The sequence below is a fragment of the Camellia sinensis genome, chromosome 1 (genome assembly GCF_055761805.1).
Source record: "Camellia sinensis isolate YWXY chromosome 1, ASM5576180v1, whole genome shotgun sequence".
Lineage (NCBI taxonomy): Eukaryota > Viridiplantae > Streptophyta > Magnoliopsida > Ericales > Theaceae > Camellia > Camellia sinensis.
Genome location: NC_138961.1, coordinates 64,190,219 through 64,209,312, shown reverse-complemented (window position 1 = coordinate 64,209,312; position 19,094 = coordinate 64,190,219). Strand labels below are relative to the sequence as shown.

At 37.5% G+C, this 19,094-nt stretch overlaps 1 protein-coding gene across 2 annotated transcripts in view; it reads right to left on the bottom strand.

Moving 5' to 3' along the window:
• SRS2 (P-loop containing nucleoside triphosphate hydrolases superfamily protein) overlaps positions 1–19,094 on the bottom strand; it is a 59,595-nt gene that overhangs the window by 20,943 nt on the left and 19,558 nt on the right. For both annotated transcript variants that reach the window (XM_082878518.1, XM_082878524.1), the window contains exons 15-17: positions 10,725–10,791; positions 10,233–10,283; positions 848–925 (exon numbers count right to left, since the gene is read on the bottom strand). In XM_082878518.1, coding sequence (XP_082734644.1) covers positions 848–925; positions 10,233–10,283; positions 10,725–10,791 — 196 coding nt within the window. The remainder of the gene's footprint in view (positions 1–847; positions 926–10,232; positions 10,284–10,724; positions 10,792–19,094) is intronic.

Sequence of the window (19,094 nt, the reverse complement as noted above, 5' to 3'; positions counted from 1 at the left end):
CATTGTGACATCACGCTTACGTCATTATTCGAAAGATGACGTCAGCATGTCGTTTTCGCCTCAGAAGAACTACAAGAGTTTGATAAACACTAAACAAAGATGGATTGTTGTTCTGATACCAAGTTAGAATGTATAATGAAGCAATTTAGGATTAGGGTTTAGGAGGAAGAAGAAGAGATAAGAGAAGAGAGAATTTTTATATATATGGAATGAAACTATTAATTACATCAGCAAAATATATATACAAACCCTAACATAGTGATATGACCATTGTACCCTCAACTTAAGTAAATATTAACAGAAGAACAATAAAATAGAAAATAATAACTACTCTAACGGAGGTGATTGTTAATATAAGCAATAAAACTAACTCCCATCCTCAACTCGAATTTGTGAAGGAAAGCTTCCACTAAGGGATTGGCCAAAGGGAAGGGGGTGCATTTTGGTGTGGCCTAGATTCTAGATTAAGGCAAATACAGGAATATGATAACTCAAAAAAATAACAAATAATTAGGAGGTAATCCAAATTAAGAACATAGAAACTAGGAGATAGCTAGCACCCTAACTTCAGCCCCTATTAATGAAATTTCCATCCAGTGGATCTCATCTCAAGTGTTGAAACTCATGTTTAGAGCTTCATAATTATGAGATTTTCTTCCACAAGACCTCATGTAAGTGTTCAAACTCAAGTTTAATGCTACATCAACACCATAGTAAAGAAATAGCCAAAATAAATAAATTGCCAAGATGGGTATAAAAATAAAATTGCTCCACTTCAGCAAGACATCAGGATGATAAAGATATAAATTCTTGTTAGACCTAAATTACTGCTTAAGTTCAAACTTACAGATCTGAGGTCATTGTCTTCATTTAGCAATTTCCCTCCATCATTGTCAATAACTGCCCGTTGTTCAAGAAGGTATTTCTACAAATCAAGTCATAGATCAAATTGCCGTTTGTTAGTAAAAGTACATTGAAGTATAGAACCACAATTATGGTGACAAAGCAACTAAATATGAATGTCATGATACATCAAAATAAGATACTTTTAATAACAAATTGCTGTCCGAAAGGAAGGAAAAGGTACAAAGTTCTTTATTTGAGCTCACTGCTAAGATATATAAACAGGAAGAGCTATTTAAAAAATGAGCTTGAATGCAACCAGATCAAACAGAATTTAGTGTGAGATGGGACAACTAAAGGATAAGAAAATATAACAGATGCAAATGTATGCAGTAGATATGTACATTCTTGACCCAAATAAACCTCAGATTAGAAAGACAATGTCATATTTCACATTGAGAAAGATTAAATGGAAATCCATACACATGGGAAATACTGAACTGCTGCAATAAGGAGTCATAACTACACTGCTTCTTTTTTTTTTTTTTTTGGATCTACAAAAGTCAATGGTTAGTTGTTAAATTAACACTGGAGGGAGTTGAACCGCCAACCTCTCCTTGCAAGCACTTATGTCTTGCCCCCATGCCACTAGGCCACAAGACCTTGGGCATAATTACAGTGCTTAATGCCTAATTTTTGAATATTTTGGTTTCATAAAACCATGGAAGAGAAATTCAAAACTAGGAACTTATAAAAGTAATCAACTGAAAAACTAAAAATGGTTATCCAATATCATGAACTAACCACATAGATTCAACTGCATTATTGTAATCATTTTGACAAAAAGGATATGCATCTTAGAACATGTAGAAGTTTCTAAAGTTGGGAGCGCCTATGGAAGTGGCATATATTTTATATATTAAATATTATATATGTAAATATATTCTAACAATTTTTATTTTTATTTTTTTGCTTAGTTGTAATATGTGTTAAATTACAAATAAATATTTGAGACTGATGTTAAACTGTCTTTGTGAAGTATACATAATTATTATGTAAATAGGAAGTATTATTATAAGTTTAAGTTGTTTTTCTTTTATTGCATTGAGATTTGTATGGTTAAGAGTTTCTATCTCAGTTGGGAGTGAGCTTCATACTTGGGAGTGCAAAAATGCATTTTTGAGTAAGAAACGTCACCGAAGTAGGAATTTCCTGCTACTAAGATGTGGACAAGGACAAGTATGGCTGTTAAAACCGTGCAATTCACGATTCGATGAGTTTCAACCAAAATTATTTGAATCATGTTGTTGAATTGGAAATTGAGTGAATTGTGCGATTCACTCAGAATCATTGAAATGACAACAATTTAGTTTTTTATTTTATTTTTTCGTAACGCATGATATGTCGCCGTTTTCACCTCGGTAATCTCTACCATGAAATAAAAAAGAGATCAATTATTTATATTAATACATGGTTTTATATGTATATTCTATTTACTTCGCCTTAAACACTATGCATGTAATTTTATATGTACATACATATATAAATTATATATATATATTTTTTTTGGATAAATCATATGCTGGAAATTTGTGTTAATAGGCATATGATAGTGGTGTTGGTGGCATTTAGTGGCATGTATATAGAATATGATAGTGGTGTTGGTGGAAAATAGTGGCATGTATATAATATGATAGTGGTGTTGGTGGCATATAGTGGCATGTATAGAATATGATAGTGGTGTTGGTGGAAGATAGTGGCATGTATATAATATGATAGTGGTAATATATAATAGGTAAGTGGCATATAATGGGTTATAATGATGTTTGTAATATCTCCTATATAAGGAGTGTCATTTGGTATTGTAAGATAAGAAGTTTTGAATATAACAGAAATGCTGGAAATTTGTGTTAATAAGATAGTGGCATATGATAGTGGTGTTGGTGGCATATAGTGGCATGTATAGAATATGATAGTGGTGTTGGTGGAAGATAGTGGCATGTATATAATATGATAGTGGTAGATAGTGGTAATATATAATAGGTAAGTGGCATATAATGGGTTATAATGATGTTTGTAATATCTCCTATATAAGGAGTGTCATTTGGTCTTGTAAGATAAGAAGTTTTGAATATAACAGAAATATATTCCTTCTTCCTCATATTTTCGGAGTTCTTCTTCCTCATATTTTCTAAGTTGGTATCAGAGCAACAAAAAACACAGCAGCCCTAAAACCGTCATAGCCATGTCGGAAGTCATTCCGGTGAAAACGTCCAACTCTCACTCTGTCCAAATCACCACCATCCGCCTAAATGGTGATAATTTTCTCCGCTGGTCACAATCTGTCCGGATGTATATCCGTGGGCAAGGAAAGATCGGTTACATCACTGGTGACAAGAAGGCTCCTGCTGTTAATGATCCGCTGTTCGACAGTTGGGACGCTGAAAACTCCATGGTTATGACATGGTTGGTCAATTCCATGGAGGAGGATATAAGCTCTAATTACATGTGCTATACTACTGCACAAGAATTGTGGGATAATGTTAGTCAGATGTATTCTGACCTAGGAAATCAATCTCAAGTTTTCGAATTAACTTTGAAGTTGGGAGAGATTCGTCAAGGAGATGATTCCGTCACCAAATATTTCAATTCGTTGAAAAGGTTGTGGCAGGATCTTGACATCTTCAACACATACGAATGGAAATCGGTTGACGACTGCAACCACCACAAGAAAACTGTGGAAGACAGCCGTATTTACAAGTTTCTTGCCGGCCTCAACATTGAGTTCGATGAAGTGCGAGGAAGAATTATTGGCAGACCTCCTCTCCCATCCATTGGCGAAGTATTTGCCGAAGTCAGAAGGGAAGAGAGCCGAAGGAGCGTCATGCTTAAGAAAAAAGGTACTGGTGAATCAATTGAAATTTCTGCTTTAATTAGCGATGCTGCGGCCAACAAGGCTGCAAATTACCAGCGCAGGTTTGATGATAAGCCACGGGTCTGGTGTGATTTTTGCAACAAGCCTCCCCATACACGCGAAACGTGTTGGAAGATCCATGACAAACCTGTCAACTGGAAAAGCAGCAAACAAGGAGAGAAGAATCGTGGCTTTCCTACCGCTAATGAAGCCGATTCAGGTCCCTTCAACAAAGAGCAGATTGATCAACTCTTAAAGCTGATAAAATCCAACTCCTCATCCGGTACTCCTAGTGTTTTGTTGGCACAAACAGGTAGAAATCCTAAAGCCTTCTCTTGCCTAAACTTCTCTCCGTGGATCATAGATTCCGGTGCCTCCGATCACATGACTAGTTTTTCCCATTTATTTAGTACCTATTTCCCTTGTTCTGGTCATGACAAAATCAGAATAGCCGATGGTAGTTTTTCACCTATTGCAGGAAAAGGATTTATTAAACTAACTGAGAAAATTAATCTCAATGCTGTTCTTCACGTCCCCAACTTAGCCTGTAACCTTTTGTCTGTCAGTAAACTATCTAAGGATTCTAATTGTCGTGTTACATTTTTTTAATCCCATTGTGAATTTCAGGACCAGAACTCGGGGATGATGATTGGGCGTGCTAGGATGCTTGAAGGTCTTTACTACTTTGATGAAGTACCTGTTAGTAATAAAAAAGCTCAGAGCTTTAATAGTACTAGTTCAATCTCTGTTCGAGAAAAAATAATGCTATGGCACTATAGGCTAGGGCATCCTAGTTTTCTTTATCTGAAACATTTATTTCCAGCATTATTTAAAGGGATTGATTGTTCTTCTTTTCATTGTGAAAGTTGCATTTTTGCAAAATTTCATCGCTCTACTTATTTGCCAAAACCTTACCAGGCTTCCAAACCTTTTTATTTGATTCATAGTGATGTTTGGGGCCCTTCTAAAATCACTACTCTTTCTGGTAAAAAATGGTTTGTTACATTTATTGATGACCATACCCGCTTATGTTGGATTTATTTGATGAATAAAAAATCTGACGTGAAAAATTTATTCACAAATTTTTACAATATGATTGAAAACCAATTTCAAACCAAAATTGGTATTTTACATTCTGATAATGGAACAGAATATTTCAATGAGCAGTTGGGTGAGTTTTTGGAAAAAAAGGGGATTTTTCATCAATCTACATGTCGGGATACCCCTCAACAAAATGGCATTGCAGAACGAAAAAATAAACATCTACTTGAAGTAGCACGTGCTATAATGTTTTACATGCATGTTCCTAAATATTTATGGGGTGAAGCAATTTTAACAGCCTCTTATTTGATAAACAGGATGCCTACAAAGGTGTTAACATACAAAACACCTTTTGATTGTCTCAAAACTTTTTTTCCTGACACGAGGTTGTTTTCTGATTTACCTGCCAAAGTTTTTGGATGTATTGCCTATGTTCATGTTCCCAGTCAATTTCGTTCAAAACTTGACCCCCGTGCTATAAAATGTGTTTTTTTGGGTTATTCCTCAAACAAAAAGGGGTATAAGTGTTTCGATCCTCAAACCAAGAAATTTCATGTGAGTATGGATGTGTCATTTGTGGAAACAAAATCCTATTTCCCCAACACTTCTCTTCAGGGGGAGACAAGTGGAGTAGAAGACCGTTTTTGGGATATTTCTATCCCGCTCCCCAATGTCATTTATCCTACACAAAAACCACATCTGTCTGATAATGATCACTTAGGAGAACCAAGTTCTATGGTGCCTAGTCATGAAGATTCTTGTTTAGGGGGAGAAGTACTACAACATGATCTAAATCCTGAGCTTCAGGTTTATACTAGGAAGCGATTTCATCTGAGGAATAATGACCCGAATGTTCATCCTAATGACCCGAATGTCCACCCGAGTTCTGGCATCGAAATTTTAGGTAATCCTATTCCTTCTATTTCCGACCTTGATGTTCCTATAGCAATTAGGAAAGGTGTCCGAAATTGCATTAAACATCCTATTGCAAATTACCTCTCCTATCAAAGACTGTCTAAAAATCATAGAGCTTTCACATCTAGGATTTCACACTTGTTTGTTCCAAGGAATATACAGGAAGCATTGGATGATCCGAATTGGAAATTAGCAGTCATGGAGGAGATGAATGCTTTAAGGAGAAGTGGTACTTGGGAGATAGTTGATCTACCCAAAGACAAGAAAACAGTTGGGTGTAAATGGGTGTTTACGATAAAATGTAACGCAGATGGAAGCGTTGAGAGATACAAGGCGAGACTGGTGGCTAAAGGCTTCACTCAAACTTATGGGATCGACTATCAGGAGACGTTTGCTCCTGTTGCTAAAATAAATTCCATCAGAGTACTGTTATCTCTTGCAGTAAATTCAGATTGGCCTCTACATCAACTTGACATTAAAAATGCATTTCTCAATGGTGATCTTGAAGAGGAGGTGTTCATGAGCCTACCGCCGGGATTTGAGCAGAGACTTGGAAGCGACAGAGTATGCAGATTGAACAAGTCATTATACGGACTCAAACAATTACCAAGAGCGTGGTTTGAACGCTTTGGGAATGCAGTTATCAGTTGTGGCTTCTCGCAGAGTCAAGCAGATCACACAATATTTTATAAACATTCAAAAAACAGTAAAATTGCAATTTTGATTGTTTATGTTGATGACATCATTTTAACTGGTAATGATGAAGCAGAGTTAGCAGGCCTCAAAAAGAAACTCGCAAAAGAATTTCACATTAAGGATCTGGGAGCCCTCAAGTATTTCCTCGGAATGGAATTTGCAAGATCCAAGGAAGGTATATTCGTTAATCAGAGAAAATATGTTCTTGATCTCCTTGGAGAAACAGGTATGCTTGGTTGTAAGATGGTGGAGACTCCGATCAAGCCTAACTTGAAGTTACAAGCTGCTAAGGCTGAAGAAGTCAAAGAGAGGGAACAATATCAGCGACTTGTCGAGAAATTGATTTACTTGTCTCATACGCGGCCTGATATTGCCTTTGCAGTCAGCATGGTAAGTCAGTTCATGCACTCACCAGGGGCAGAGCACTTTGAGGCCGTTTATAAGATCTTAAGATATTTGAAAGGAACTCCAGGGAGAGGCTTACTGTTCAAGAAACATGGACATCTTCAAGTTGAAGTATACACAGATGCAGACTGGGCAGGAAGTGTTACAGACAGGAGATCCACATCCGGATACTGATCCTTTGTAGGTGGGAACCTAGTTACATGGCGGAGTAAAAAACAGAATGTGGTAGCTAGAAGTAGTGCAGAAGCAGAGTTCAGAGCTGTTGCCCATGGAATCTGTGAAGTAATGTGGATTAAAAGAATTCTTGAAGAATTAAAGTTTTCTCACCCGACACCTATGAAGGTCTATTGTGACAACAAAGCAGCTATATCTATAGCTCATAATCCAGTTCTACATGATCGCACAAAACATATAGAAGTGGATAAACATTTCATCAAGGAGAAAATCAATGCTGGCATAATCTGTATGACCTACCTTCCAACAGGTGAACAATTAGCTGATGTGTTAACGAAGGGACTACACAAGAAGCAATTTGATAAGCTGACTAGCAAGCTGGCTATGGAAGATATCTTCAAACCAGCTTGAGGGGGAGTGCTGGAAATTTGTGTTAATAACATAGTGGCATATGATAGTGGTGTTGGTGGCATATAGTGGCATGTATAGAATATGATAGTGGTGTTGGTGGAAAATAGTGGCATGTATATAATATGATAGTGGTGTTGGTGGCATATAGTGGCATGTATAGAATATGATAGTGGTGTTGGTGGAAGATAGTGGCATGTATATAATATGATAGTGGTAGATAGTGGTAATATATAATAGGTAAGTGGCATATAATGGGTTATAATGATGTTTGTAATATCTCCTATATAAGGAGTGTCATTTGGTCTTGTAAGATAAGAAGTTTTGAATATAACAGAAATATATTCCTTCTTCCTCATATTTTCTAAGTTCATACATACATAAATTATATAATATAATATATAAAGTCAATCTTACAATTCACAATTCAATTCGCAATTTGATAACAATGCGGACAACAATATTAAACGAAGACCATTACTTTTGTATGGTCCCATTGTTATACCATTGCACCAAGAGAAGAAAAAAAGTAGAAGATGACAAACTAAAAGTAGCAAGATATAACCAATCTGTTGAATCTCACTAGGTCAAAGAATAATGGTGTCAACCATGACACATTAAAAAGCAATGCATTGCACTACATTTTCCACCTTTTACAGATAAGCACCCGTACATCCATACATTCATATAAATTATTTATATGAGTTCACATAATTTCATCAACTAAACTGTAGCTTAAGTAATATCTTTCATGTGCATGTCATAATTCTAGGAAACTAGTATACCTAAATACAAAGATCAGCTTGTAGTCGATACCAGCCAAATACATTTACAGACGTTCAAACCTTATATTGTTTCCTACTAGGATACCCTAGTGGAAGAGTGAAAAATCTAGTTTTATCGAAAAATCCTTTTGAAAATCTAGATACGTCCCGTATAACATGATTATCGATTTAGGCAATCCAATTAAAAATTAAACAATCATGATCAATGTAAATAAGAGAGAAAGAGAAAATCAATCCACAACACAAGATATTTTTTATGTGGAAAATCACAATTGGAATCCAGAACTTGTCATAAAAAACCACAGGCTCCTGGCCAAACGAATAATCCACTATGAAAAAAAGGTAGTACAAGAGATATTTTACAAAGGCCAATCCAGGCACTACGAGTCCACTCACCGACACACGTCTTTGCTCACTCTACAAGTACCTCCACAATCTCCACTAGATATCCACCACGGTTGTCGAATTGCCACGATGCTAATGATTTCGGAAACCACCGAAATCTACAATCTTGGAATCCACCAAGAGGGTTCACTTTTGGGAAGATGTGAATAAACTTTTACAAAAGGCTTGATGATCAACTTGAAGCACTTAAGAATTAATAGATCATCAAGCAAATATGACAGTGTTACAAATGAAACCTCACTACAAAGATCACTCTCAAAAATAAACAAACTCTCTCAAAAAAATATTTCTCTCAAAATTATTTCTCTCAAAAATAGATCTCTCACTAAGTTTAGAAATATTAAAAATATGTTGAGAGAGATATAAAATAATCTTAGAGAGGTACCAAAACAATTCAGCAACGCTTGCTTTAAATAGAGCAGGAAGTGTCCACCATCGTGGGCGCGGTCTTTAGTTCGTGGGCACAGGTCAAAAAATACTGGGAGCTGGATTTTCGGATTCTCCAAATTGCGAGCTAATCGTGGGCTCCATGAACATCGCGGGCGCGATGGTAATATTCGCGGGTGCGATTAAGCGTGCTTGACCAGCTGCTCTTGCAGGCTTTGTTGCTGCTTTTGAGTCCACAAATTTGGCCATGTGCTGTCAGCTAAATGCTCCGACAAACAGCCACCCTGAGTTGTACACTCATTTTTCCCCATGTGCTTTGACAATCAATTTGCATTCCAACAAGATCTTCCACAAATTGTATATTGTTTTATTAAATAATTAAATAAGACATCAGCACATTTCAAAGCATTATCACCTTTAGCCTTTTCCATTACCCATTCACTTTATTTTGTCTGCCATGTGCCATGAACAAAATCAAAGCAAGTTGTTGCTTCTTGCTTTGATTCACCGAGAAATCAAAACAAATTTTCTTTTTCAAATTAACATTAGCACAATATCTCGAGCCTCCAAAAACTTCACTTGATCTTTGACAAAAAACTGTCACTTTTGTTGTTTAGAAAACTTTCAATCAAATTATCAGGCCAAGAAGATAATGAAAGATCATCAAATAAACAAACCAAACCAAGCCTTAAGTCCCATCAAATGGGATCGGCTATATGAATCCTTCTTCTCCACGTGACTCTATCAAAGGCCATTTCATTAGTCAAGTTAAGTAGATTCATATCTCTATTTACTACACTAGCCAACGTCAATCTAGGTTTATCCCGTCCGCTAACACTTCCATCTACCGTCACTGCATCGCATCTCTTCACTACTGCCTCTGTTGGTCTCCGTTGAATATGGCCTAACCATCTCAATCTCTTCTCTCTCAACTTATCTTCTATCGGTACTACTCCTACCTATTCCCGAATATACTCATTCCTAATTTTGTCTTTTCTAGTCTTGCCACACATCCACCTTATGATCCTCATCTCAGCAACCCTCATCTTATCTACATGTTTCTCGGTTGCCCAACACTCCGTCCCATACAACATCACATCATCAAATAAACAAAGTAAAGAAAATAATGGCCAAAGAAATAATGAAAAACAAAAACACTAATCAATAATCAAGATATCAAGTTTTGTCAAGAGAAGTATTGCCAAAACACAAACCATTAAATTCCTTAGGATAAAAATCCTAACAAAGAGAAAACAAACCTGAGGTATCATGTTAGCCACTGAAGTTATGACAGCTGAAATTGAGTGTTCCTGTAAGCAACAATAAGTAAGATGAACTCTTGCAGGATTTCATTAAAGAGAAATTTAATTAAAATTGAAGAAATATTCTCTAGCGTGATATGAGTCAAAAGATGGATTAAATGAATGGATAGATTCACTCCTCTCTTTCTCTCCAAAAGATACTATTGTACTTTGGCACACACAAAAGTTATACTCAAGTAGAATAAAAGTGTGTGCAGCATAGGGCTGAAGTTGCACGAAACCAAGCTAGGTTCCACTATTTAGTAGTCAGAACTAACTTATCAAATAGAAAGTTCCCACAAAAAGTAGCTGGTTTCATTTCTTCTCACTATATGAAACCGAATTTTCCTTTATTTATTCATATTCAAAACCAGACACAACTCATCACGAATAAGAAAAATCTACTGATTCAACTCATTGATAATACAAAAAATAAATAAATATATTTACCCTTTGAACAAGATTCGATATCATGTCTAGTGAAAACAACACCTTACGTCCTTGAGTAAGTTGATTCCTACAACATACAACAAGAGTCATAATTATATGGTTACGAGATTCAACATTCACATTTAGTAAAACCATACGAGTCGAAATATTTTCAAATAACATAAATCTCACATAATTGAAAAGGCCAATGCTCATACTCTATGCCAGCGTCAATGTCACAACAATTTGCCTAATCAAATAATAATAATAATAATAAAATGCACATGACTAAAATGTTTGTGTAGAATGACTAGGCCAACTCCTATACTTTCTTGCGGGGGGAGCTTCACCAAAGAAACCACTTGAAAATAAACACATTTAACCTAAGAAGCATGGACAAGTGGCACGCTCTGTTGGACACTGACACTCGTTGGACACTTCCCAACATTCATTGGACACTTGTGACATTGTGTCGGACACGCGTCCAAACATGTACTATTATTTTTCAAATTTCTTTAGACTCAAACACGCTTCGGACTCTTGGGACACACTTTCGTCCATAACCTACACATACATGAAACACATAACAAGTTTGAAAAAAAAAACTCTAGACTAATAATAAAAGAAAACAACGTAAATTTATACCTATTAATCCATCCTCCTTTAACTTAAGAAATTAGCGTGATATCAAATTTTCTTATTATATTTGAATGAAATATTCATATATATAGTGTATAATAGATATATAAAATCAAGTATTTTGTGCATGTCCCTCATGTTTTGTGTCCTGCAGTTTTTTCAAAATTATTGTGTCGACTTGTCCATGTCGTGTAAGCAGTGCCTTCAGTCTCTATTTCCAGCAGCATTACTCCATTGATTATTCAAGCATTTGCATGTAGATGGAGGCTATCATCGAAAATATGAAAATTTCACTTTTTCTTTATTTGACACCTCCACTTGCCATTGAAACAAAATATATATATATATATTATTCATATATTTTTTGTTAGAATTTACCATCACCTACCACCACTACCACCTCACCTACTCCACTAAACCTGTCACGACCCGAACCCGCCCCCGTGGGTTAAGGACGTAACCGGCCAGTAATCATGAGATTACCTACGGCCTCAAACTGTTCTAAACGTATTTTAACAGAGTTAATGGGGGCCAAACGGAAGCAAAATTAAAAACTTTGTCCATAGAGCCGTGCTTACATGCACATCAAACAACCCATACTCAGATACGTTAATAACTCACATCAAAAGTACAGCTTCACAAAATTCATTACAGACAGGATCGTCCAAAACGAGTCAACCTATAACAGACTATGTACAGACATGCACTGGGTCCTTGCCAACGAGACAAAACATAGGTACATAGTAAAAGGGCAAGGATGGTCTCATGCGCGAGGCACAAGGCTGACTCTCCCTAAACTCCTGTTGTTCCTAGCAGACTTCACTGGGGCTGGGTTTGGACTTCCCTTGGCTCACCTACAAATACATGAATGAGCGTGAGCGATAGCCCAGTGAATAATATCAAATATAACAGTTACATAACAATATGTAGATCAACATGCTCCAAACGGCCTTGGGCCCAATTCATACTTCTGTTTAACAGCAAAATATATATAACTATACGAAATGCAAGTCAAGTAACTGTAGTTCCAAACATTCTGGCCTTTGGCCCATCCGGGTTTCCATTCATGTCAAACGGCCTTTGGCCCATTCATTCATGTCAAACGGCCTTTGGCCCATTCATTCATGTCAAACGGCCTTTGGCCCATTCATTCATGTCAAACGGCCTTTGGCCCATTCGTTCATGTCAAACGGCCTTTGGCCCATTCGTTCATGTCAAACGGCCTTTGGCCCATTCCTTCATGTCAAACGGCCTTTGGCCCATTCCTTCATGTCAAACGGCCTTTGGCCCATTCATTCATGTCAAACGGCCTTTGGCCCATTCGTTCATGTCAAACGGCCTTTGGCCCATTCGTTCATTTATTCTTGTCAGACTTTTGTCCACAATCCCAATTAACAACTCATAATATTTATAGGGGAATAACAATTGGACATTGACAAGTTTTCAAATATTGATATTACTCACAGTGATCGGCTTGTGGATGCGCCCTGGAGCTTGACCCTACACATTTCATGAATACAAAAGGGTAATGCTGGAAATTGTGTTCATGCATATAATATGATAGTGGTGTTGGTGGTAGATAGTGGCATGTATAGAATATGATAGTGGTGTTGGTGGTAGATAGTGGTATGTATAGAATATGATAGTGGTGTTAGTTGTAGATAGTGGCATGTATAGAATATGATAGTGGTGTTAGTTGTAGATAGTGGCATGTATAGAATATGATAGTGGTAGATAGTGGTAATATATAATATGTAAGTGGCTTATAATGGGTTATGATGATGTTTGTAATATCTCCTATATAAGGAGTGTCATTTGGTCTTGTAAGATAAGAAGTTTTGAATATAACAGAAATATATTCCTTCTTCCTCATATTTTCGGAGTTCTTCTTCTTTATATTTTCTAAGTTGGTATCAGAGCAACAAAAAACACAACAGCCCTAAAACCGTCATAGCCATGTCGGAAGTCACGTCCGGAACCACTTCAACCCCTGCCGCTGCCATTCCGGTGAAAACGTCCAACTCTCACTCTGTCCAAATCACCACCATCCGCCTAAATGGTGATAATTTTCTCCGCTGGTCACAATCTGTCCGGATGTATATCCGTGGGCAAGGAAAGATCGGTTACATCACTGGTGACAAGAAGGCTCCTGCTGTTAATGATCCGCTGTTCGACAATTGGGACGCTGAAAACTCCATGGTTATGACATGGTTGGTCAATTCCATGGAGGAGGATATAAGCTCTAATTACATGTGCTATACTACTGCACAAGAATTGTGGGATAATGTTAGTCAGATGTATTCTGACCTAGGAAATCAATCTCAAGTTTTCGAATTAACTTTGAAGTTGGGAGAGATTCGTCAAGGAGATGATTCCGTCACCAAATATTTCAATTCGTTGAAAAGGTTGTGGCAGGATCTTGACATCTTCAACACATACGAATGGAAATCGGTTGACGACTGCAACCACCACAAGAAAACTGTGGAAGACAGCCGTATTTACAAGTTTCTTGCCGGTCTCAACATTGAATTCGATGAAGTGCGAGGAAGAATTATTGGCAGACCTCCTCTCCCATCCATTGGCGAAGTATTTGCCGAAGTCAGAAGGGAAGAGAGCCGAAGGAGCGTCATGCTTAAGAAAAAAGGTAATGGTGAATCAATTGAAATTTCTGCTTTAATTAGCGATGCTGCGGCCAACAAGGCTGCAAATTACCAGCGCAGGTTTGATGATAAGCCACGGGTCTGGTGTGATTTTTGCAACAAGCCTCGCCATACACGCGAAACGTGTTGGAAGATTCATGGCAAACCTGTCAACTGGAAAAGCAGCAAACAAGGAGAGAAGAATCGTGGCTTTCCTACCGCTAATGAAGCCGATTCAGGTCCCTTCAACAAAGAGCAGATTGATCAACTCTTAAAGCTGATAAAATCCAACTCCTCAACCGGTACTCCTAGTGTTTTGTTGGCACAAACAGGTAGAAATCCTAAAGCCTTCTCTTGCCTAAACTTCTCTCCGTGGATCATAGATTCCGGTGCCTCCGATCACATGACTAGTTTTTCCCATTTATTTAGTACCTATTTCCCTTGTTCTGGTCATGACAAAATCAGAATAGCCGATGGTAGTTTTTCACCTATTGCAGGAAAAGGATTTATTAAACTAACTGAGAAAATTAATCTCAATGCTGTTCTTCACGTCCCCAACTTAGCCTGTAACCTTTTGTCTGTCAGTAAACTATCTAAGGATTCTAATTGTCGTGTTACATTTTTTGAATCCCATTGTGAATTTCAGGACCAGAACTCGGGGATGATGATTGGGCGTGCTAGGATGCTTGAAGGTCTTTACTACTTTGATGAAGTACCTGTTAGTAATAAAAAAGCTCAGAGCTTTAATAGTACCAGTTCAATCTCTGTTCGAGAAAAAATAATGCTATGGCACTATAGGCTAGGACATCCTAGTTTTCTTTATCTGAAACATTTATTTTCAGAATTATTTAAAGGGATTGATTGTTCTTCTTTTCATTGTGAAAGTTGCATTTTTGCAAAATTTCATCGCTCTACTTATTTGCCAAAACCTTACCAGGCTTCAAAACCTTTTTATTTGATTCATAGTGATGTTTGGGGCCCTTCTAAAATCACTACTCTTTCTGGTAAAAGATGGTTTGTTACATTTATTGATGACCATACCCGCTTATGTTGGATTTATTTGATGAATAAAAAATCTGACGTGAAAAATTTATTCACAAATTTTTACAATATGATTGAAAACCAATTTCAAACCAAAATTGGTATTTTACATTCTGATAATGGAACAGAATATTTCAATGAGCAGTTGGGTGAGTTTTTGGAAAAAAAGGGAATTTTTCATCAATCTACATGTCGGGATACCCCTCAACAAAATGGCATTGCAGAACGAAAAAATAAACATCTACTTGAAGTAGCACGTGCTATAATGTTTTACATGCATGTTCCTAAATATTTATGGGGTGAAGCAATTTTAACAGCCTCTTATTTGATAAACAGGATGCCTACAAAGGTGTTAACATACAAAACACCTTTTGATTGTCTCAAAACTTTTTTTCCTGACACGAGGTTGTTTTCTGATTTACCCGCCAAAGTTTTTGGATGTACTGCCTATGTTCATGTTCCCAGTCAATTTCGTTCAAAACTTGACCCCCGTGCTATAAAATGTGTTTTTTTGGGTTATTCCTCAAACAAAAAGGGGTATAAGTGCTTCGATCCTCAAAACAAGAAATTTCATGTGAGTATGGATGTGTCATTTGTGGAAACAAAATCCTATTTCCCCAACACTTCTCTTCAGGGGGAGACAAGTGGAGTAGAAGACCGTTTTTGGGATATTTCTATCCCGCTCCCCAATGTCATTTATCCTACACAAAAACCACATCTATCTGATAATGATCACTTAGGAGAACCAAGTTCTATGGTGCCTAGTCAAGAAGATTCTTGTTTAGGGGGAGAAGTACTACAAAATGATCTAAATCCTGAGCTTCAGGTTTATACTAGGAAGCGATTTCATCTGAGGAATAATGACCCGAATGTCCATCCTAATGACCCGAATGTCCACCCGAGTTCTGGCATCGAAATTTTAGGTAATCCTATTCCTTCTATTTCCGACCTTGATGTACCTATAGCAATTAGGAAAGGTGTCCGAAATTGCATTAAACATCCTATTGCAAATTACCTCTCCTATCAAAGACTGTCTAAAAACCATAGAGCTTTCACATCTAGGATTTCACACTTGTTTGTTCCAAGGAATATACAGGAAGCATTGGATGATCCGAATTGGAAATTAGCAGTCATGGAGGAGATGAATGCTTTAAGGAGAAGTGATACTTGGGAGATAGTTGATCTACCCAAAGACAAGAAAACAGTTGGGTGTAAATGGGTGTTTACGATAAAATGTAACGCAGATGGAAGCGTTGAGAGATACAAGGCGAGACTGGTAGCTAAAGGCTTCACTCAAACTTATGGGATCGACTATCAGGAGACGTTTGCTCCTGTTGCTAAAATAAATTCCATCAGAGTACTGTTATCTCTTGCAGTAAATTCAGATTGGCCTCTACATCAACTTGACATTAAAAATGCATTTCTCAATGGTGATCTTGAAGAGGAGGTGTTCATGAGCCTACCGCCGGGATTTGAGCAGAGACTTGGAAGTGACAGAGTATGCAGATTGAACAAGTCATTATACGGACTCAAACAATCACCAAGAGCGTGGTTTGAACGCTTTGGGAAGGCAGTTATCAGTTGTGGCTTCTCGCAGAGTCAAGCAGATCACACAATATTTTATAAACATTCAAAAAACAGTAAAATTACAATTTTGATTGTTTATGTTGATGACATCATTTTAACTGGTAATGATGAAGCAGAGTTAGCAGCCCTCAAAGAGAAACTCGCAAAAGAATTTCACATTAAGGATCTGGGAGCCCTCAAGTATTTCCTCGGAATGGAATTTGCAAGATCCAAGGAAGGTATATTCGTTAATCAGAGAAAATATGTTCTTGATCTCCTTGGAGAAACAGGTATGCTTGGCTGTAAGATGGCGGAGACTCCGATCGAGCCTAACTTGAAGTTACAAGCTGCTAAGGCTGAAGAAGTCAAAGAGAGAGAACAATATCAGCGACTTGTAGGGAAATTGATTTACTTGTCTCATACGCGGCCTGATATTGCCTTTGCAGTCAGCATGGTAAGTCAGTTCATGCACTCACCAGGGGCAGAGCACTTTGAGGCCGTTTATAAGATCTTAAGATATTTGAAAGGAACTCCAGGGAGAGGCTTACTGTTCAAGAAACATGGACATCTTCAAGTTGAAGTATACACAGATGCAGATTGGGCAGGAAGTGTTACAGACAGGAGATCAACATCCGGATACTGCTCCTTTGTAGGTGGGAACCTAGTTACATGGCGGAGTAAAAAACAGAATGTGGTAGTTAGAAGTAGTGCAGAAGCAGAGTTCAGAGCTGTTGCCCATGGAATCTGTGAAGTAATGTGGATTAAAAGAATTCTTGAAGAATTAAAGTTTTCTCACCCGACACCTATGAAGGTCTATTGTGACAACAAAGCAGCTATATCTATAGCTCATAATCCAGTTCTACATGATCGCACAAAACATATAGAAGTAGATAAACATTTCATCAAGGAGAAAATCAATGCTGGCATAATCTGTATGACCTACCTTCCAACAGGTGAACAATTAGCTGATGTGCTAACGAAGGGACTACACAAGAAGCAATTTGATAAGCTGACTAGCAAGCTGGCTATGGAAGATATCTTCAAACCAGCTTGAGGGGGAGTGCTGGAAATTGTGTTCATGCATATAATATGATAGTGGTGTTGGTGGTAGATAGTGGCATGTATAGAATATGATAGTGGTGTTGGTGGTAGATAGTGGTATGTATAGAATATGATAGTGGTGTTAGTTGTAGATAGTGGCATGTATAGAATATGATAGTGGTGTTAGTTGTAGATAGTGGCATGTATAGAATATGATAGTGGTAGATAGTGGTAATATATAATATGTAAGTGGCTTATAATGGGTTATGATGATGTTTGTAATATCTCCTATATAAGGAGTGTCATTTGGTCTTGTAAGATAAGAAGTTTTGAATATAACAGAAATATATTCCTTCTTCCTCATATTTCGGAGTTCTTCTTCTTTATATTTTCTAAGTGGTAACTAACAGTTCAATCCGTTCTTTAATTCACATATTCCTCTTTAGGCTTTGTTCTTATCTCATTAACTCATTTACAATGCTTAACACATGCCTAAGAGTGCTTACAAGTGAAAGAGAACGGAAAACGAATCACAGAATGCATGAACAAAATTCCAGGAAACAGGGTCCCCGCTCGAGCGTAAGATTCTCCACTCGAGCGGACCCTTAAGGCCTGCAAGGCACTGGTTGCACAAAAGATGCGCTCGAGCTGAAGGTCCGTCTACAAAAATCCACGCTCGAGCGCGAAATGTCCCGCTCGAGCGGGCATCCAACTCTGCAAAAATGCTGGGAGCACGATTTTCCCGCTCGAGCGGCCATTACCCCGCTCGAGCGGACCTCAAAAATCTGGGTTTCCCAGATCGTGTTCTTGAGCTCCAAATCAGTTTTCCATCTACATTTCTTGCATGCAATGGTTCAAATTACACATTTACACATGCTAACATGCTACTAATGCAGATTACAACATTAGGAAGCTCAATTACATGAATTATCTACATGCATGTCCCAAATTGTCTCAAACCCATCATCAACATGCTCAAATTCAACATTCAAGACTTATACTCCCATGATTTGTACATGCATGTGGGAGATGCTCATCATTCTCAACTTAGATGGTACAAATGGTGACTACAATGTGAGCTTTACCCAAAACTCCACATGAATCATGTGTTTCAAGCTCAAACATGCAAATTCAAAGTAATTTCTTACATGCATGAGTTCTAAGACTTCAATCTCAACAAAAATCAACTCATTACATGTTCTTGATCACAAACAACCCTTGAACTTACAAATTACAAGTAAGAGTTCATGAAATCACTTACCTAAGAGCTTCAACACTCAAGCTCTAGCCAAATCTTGAGCTAGATCTTCAAATTCCCAAGTCTTGAGCTCAAATTACACAAATCTCTCCCTTTTTCTCTCCATGGCCGGCCTCTCTCTCACTCTCAATTGTCTAACTCAGATTTTGAGTTTTAAGAGAGCTAAAGGAGAGTGCAATACAACTATACAACAAGCCCCACTAACAA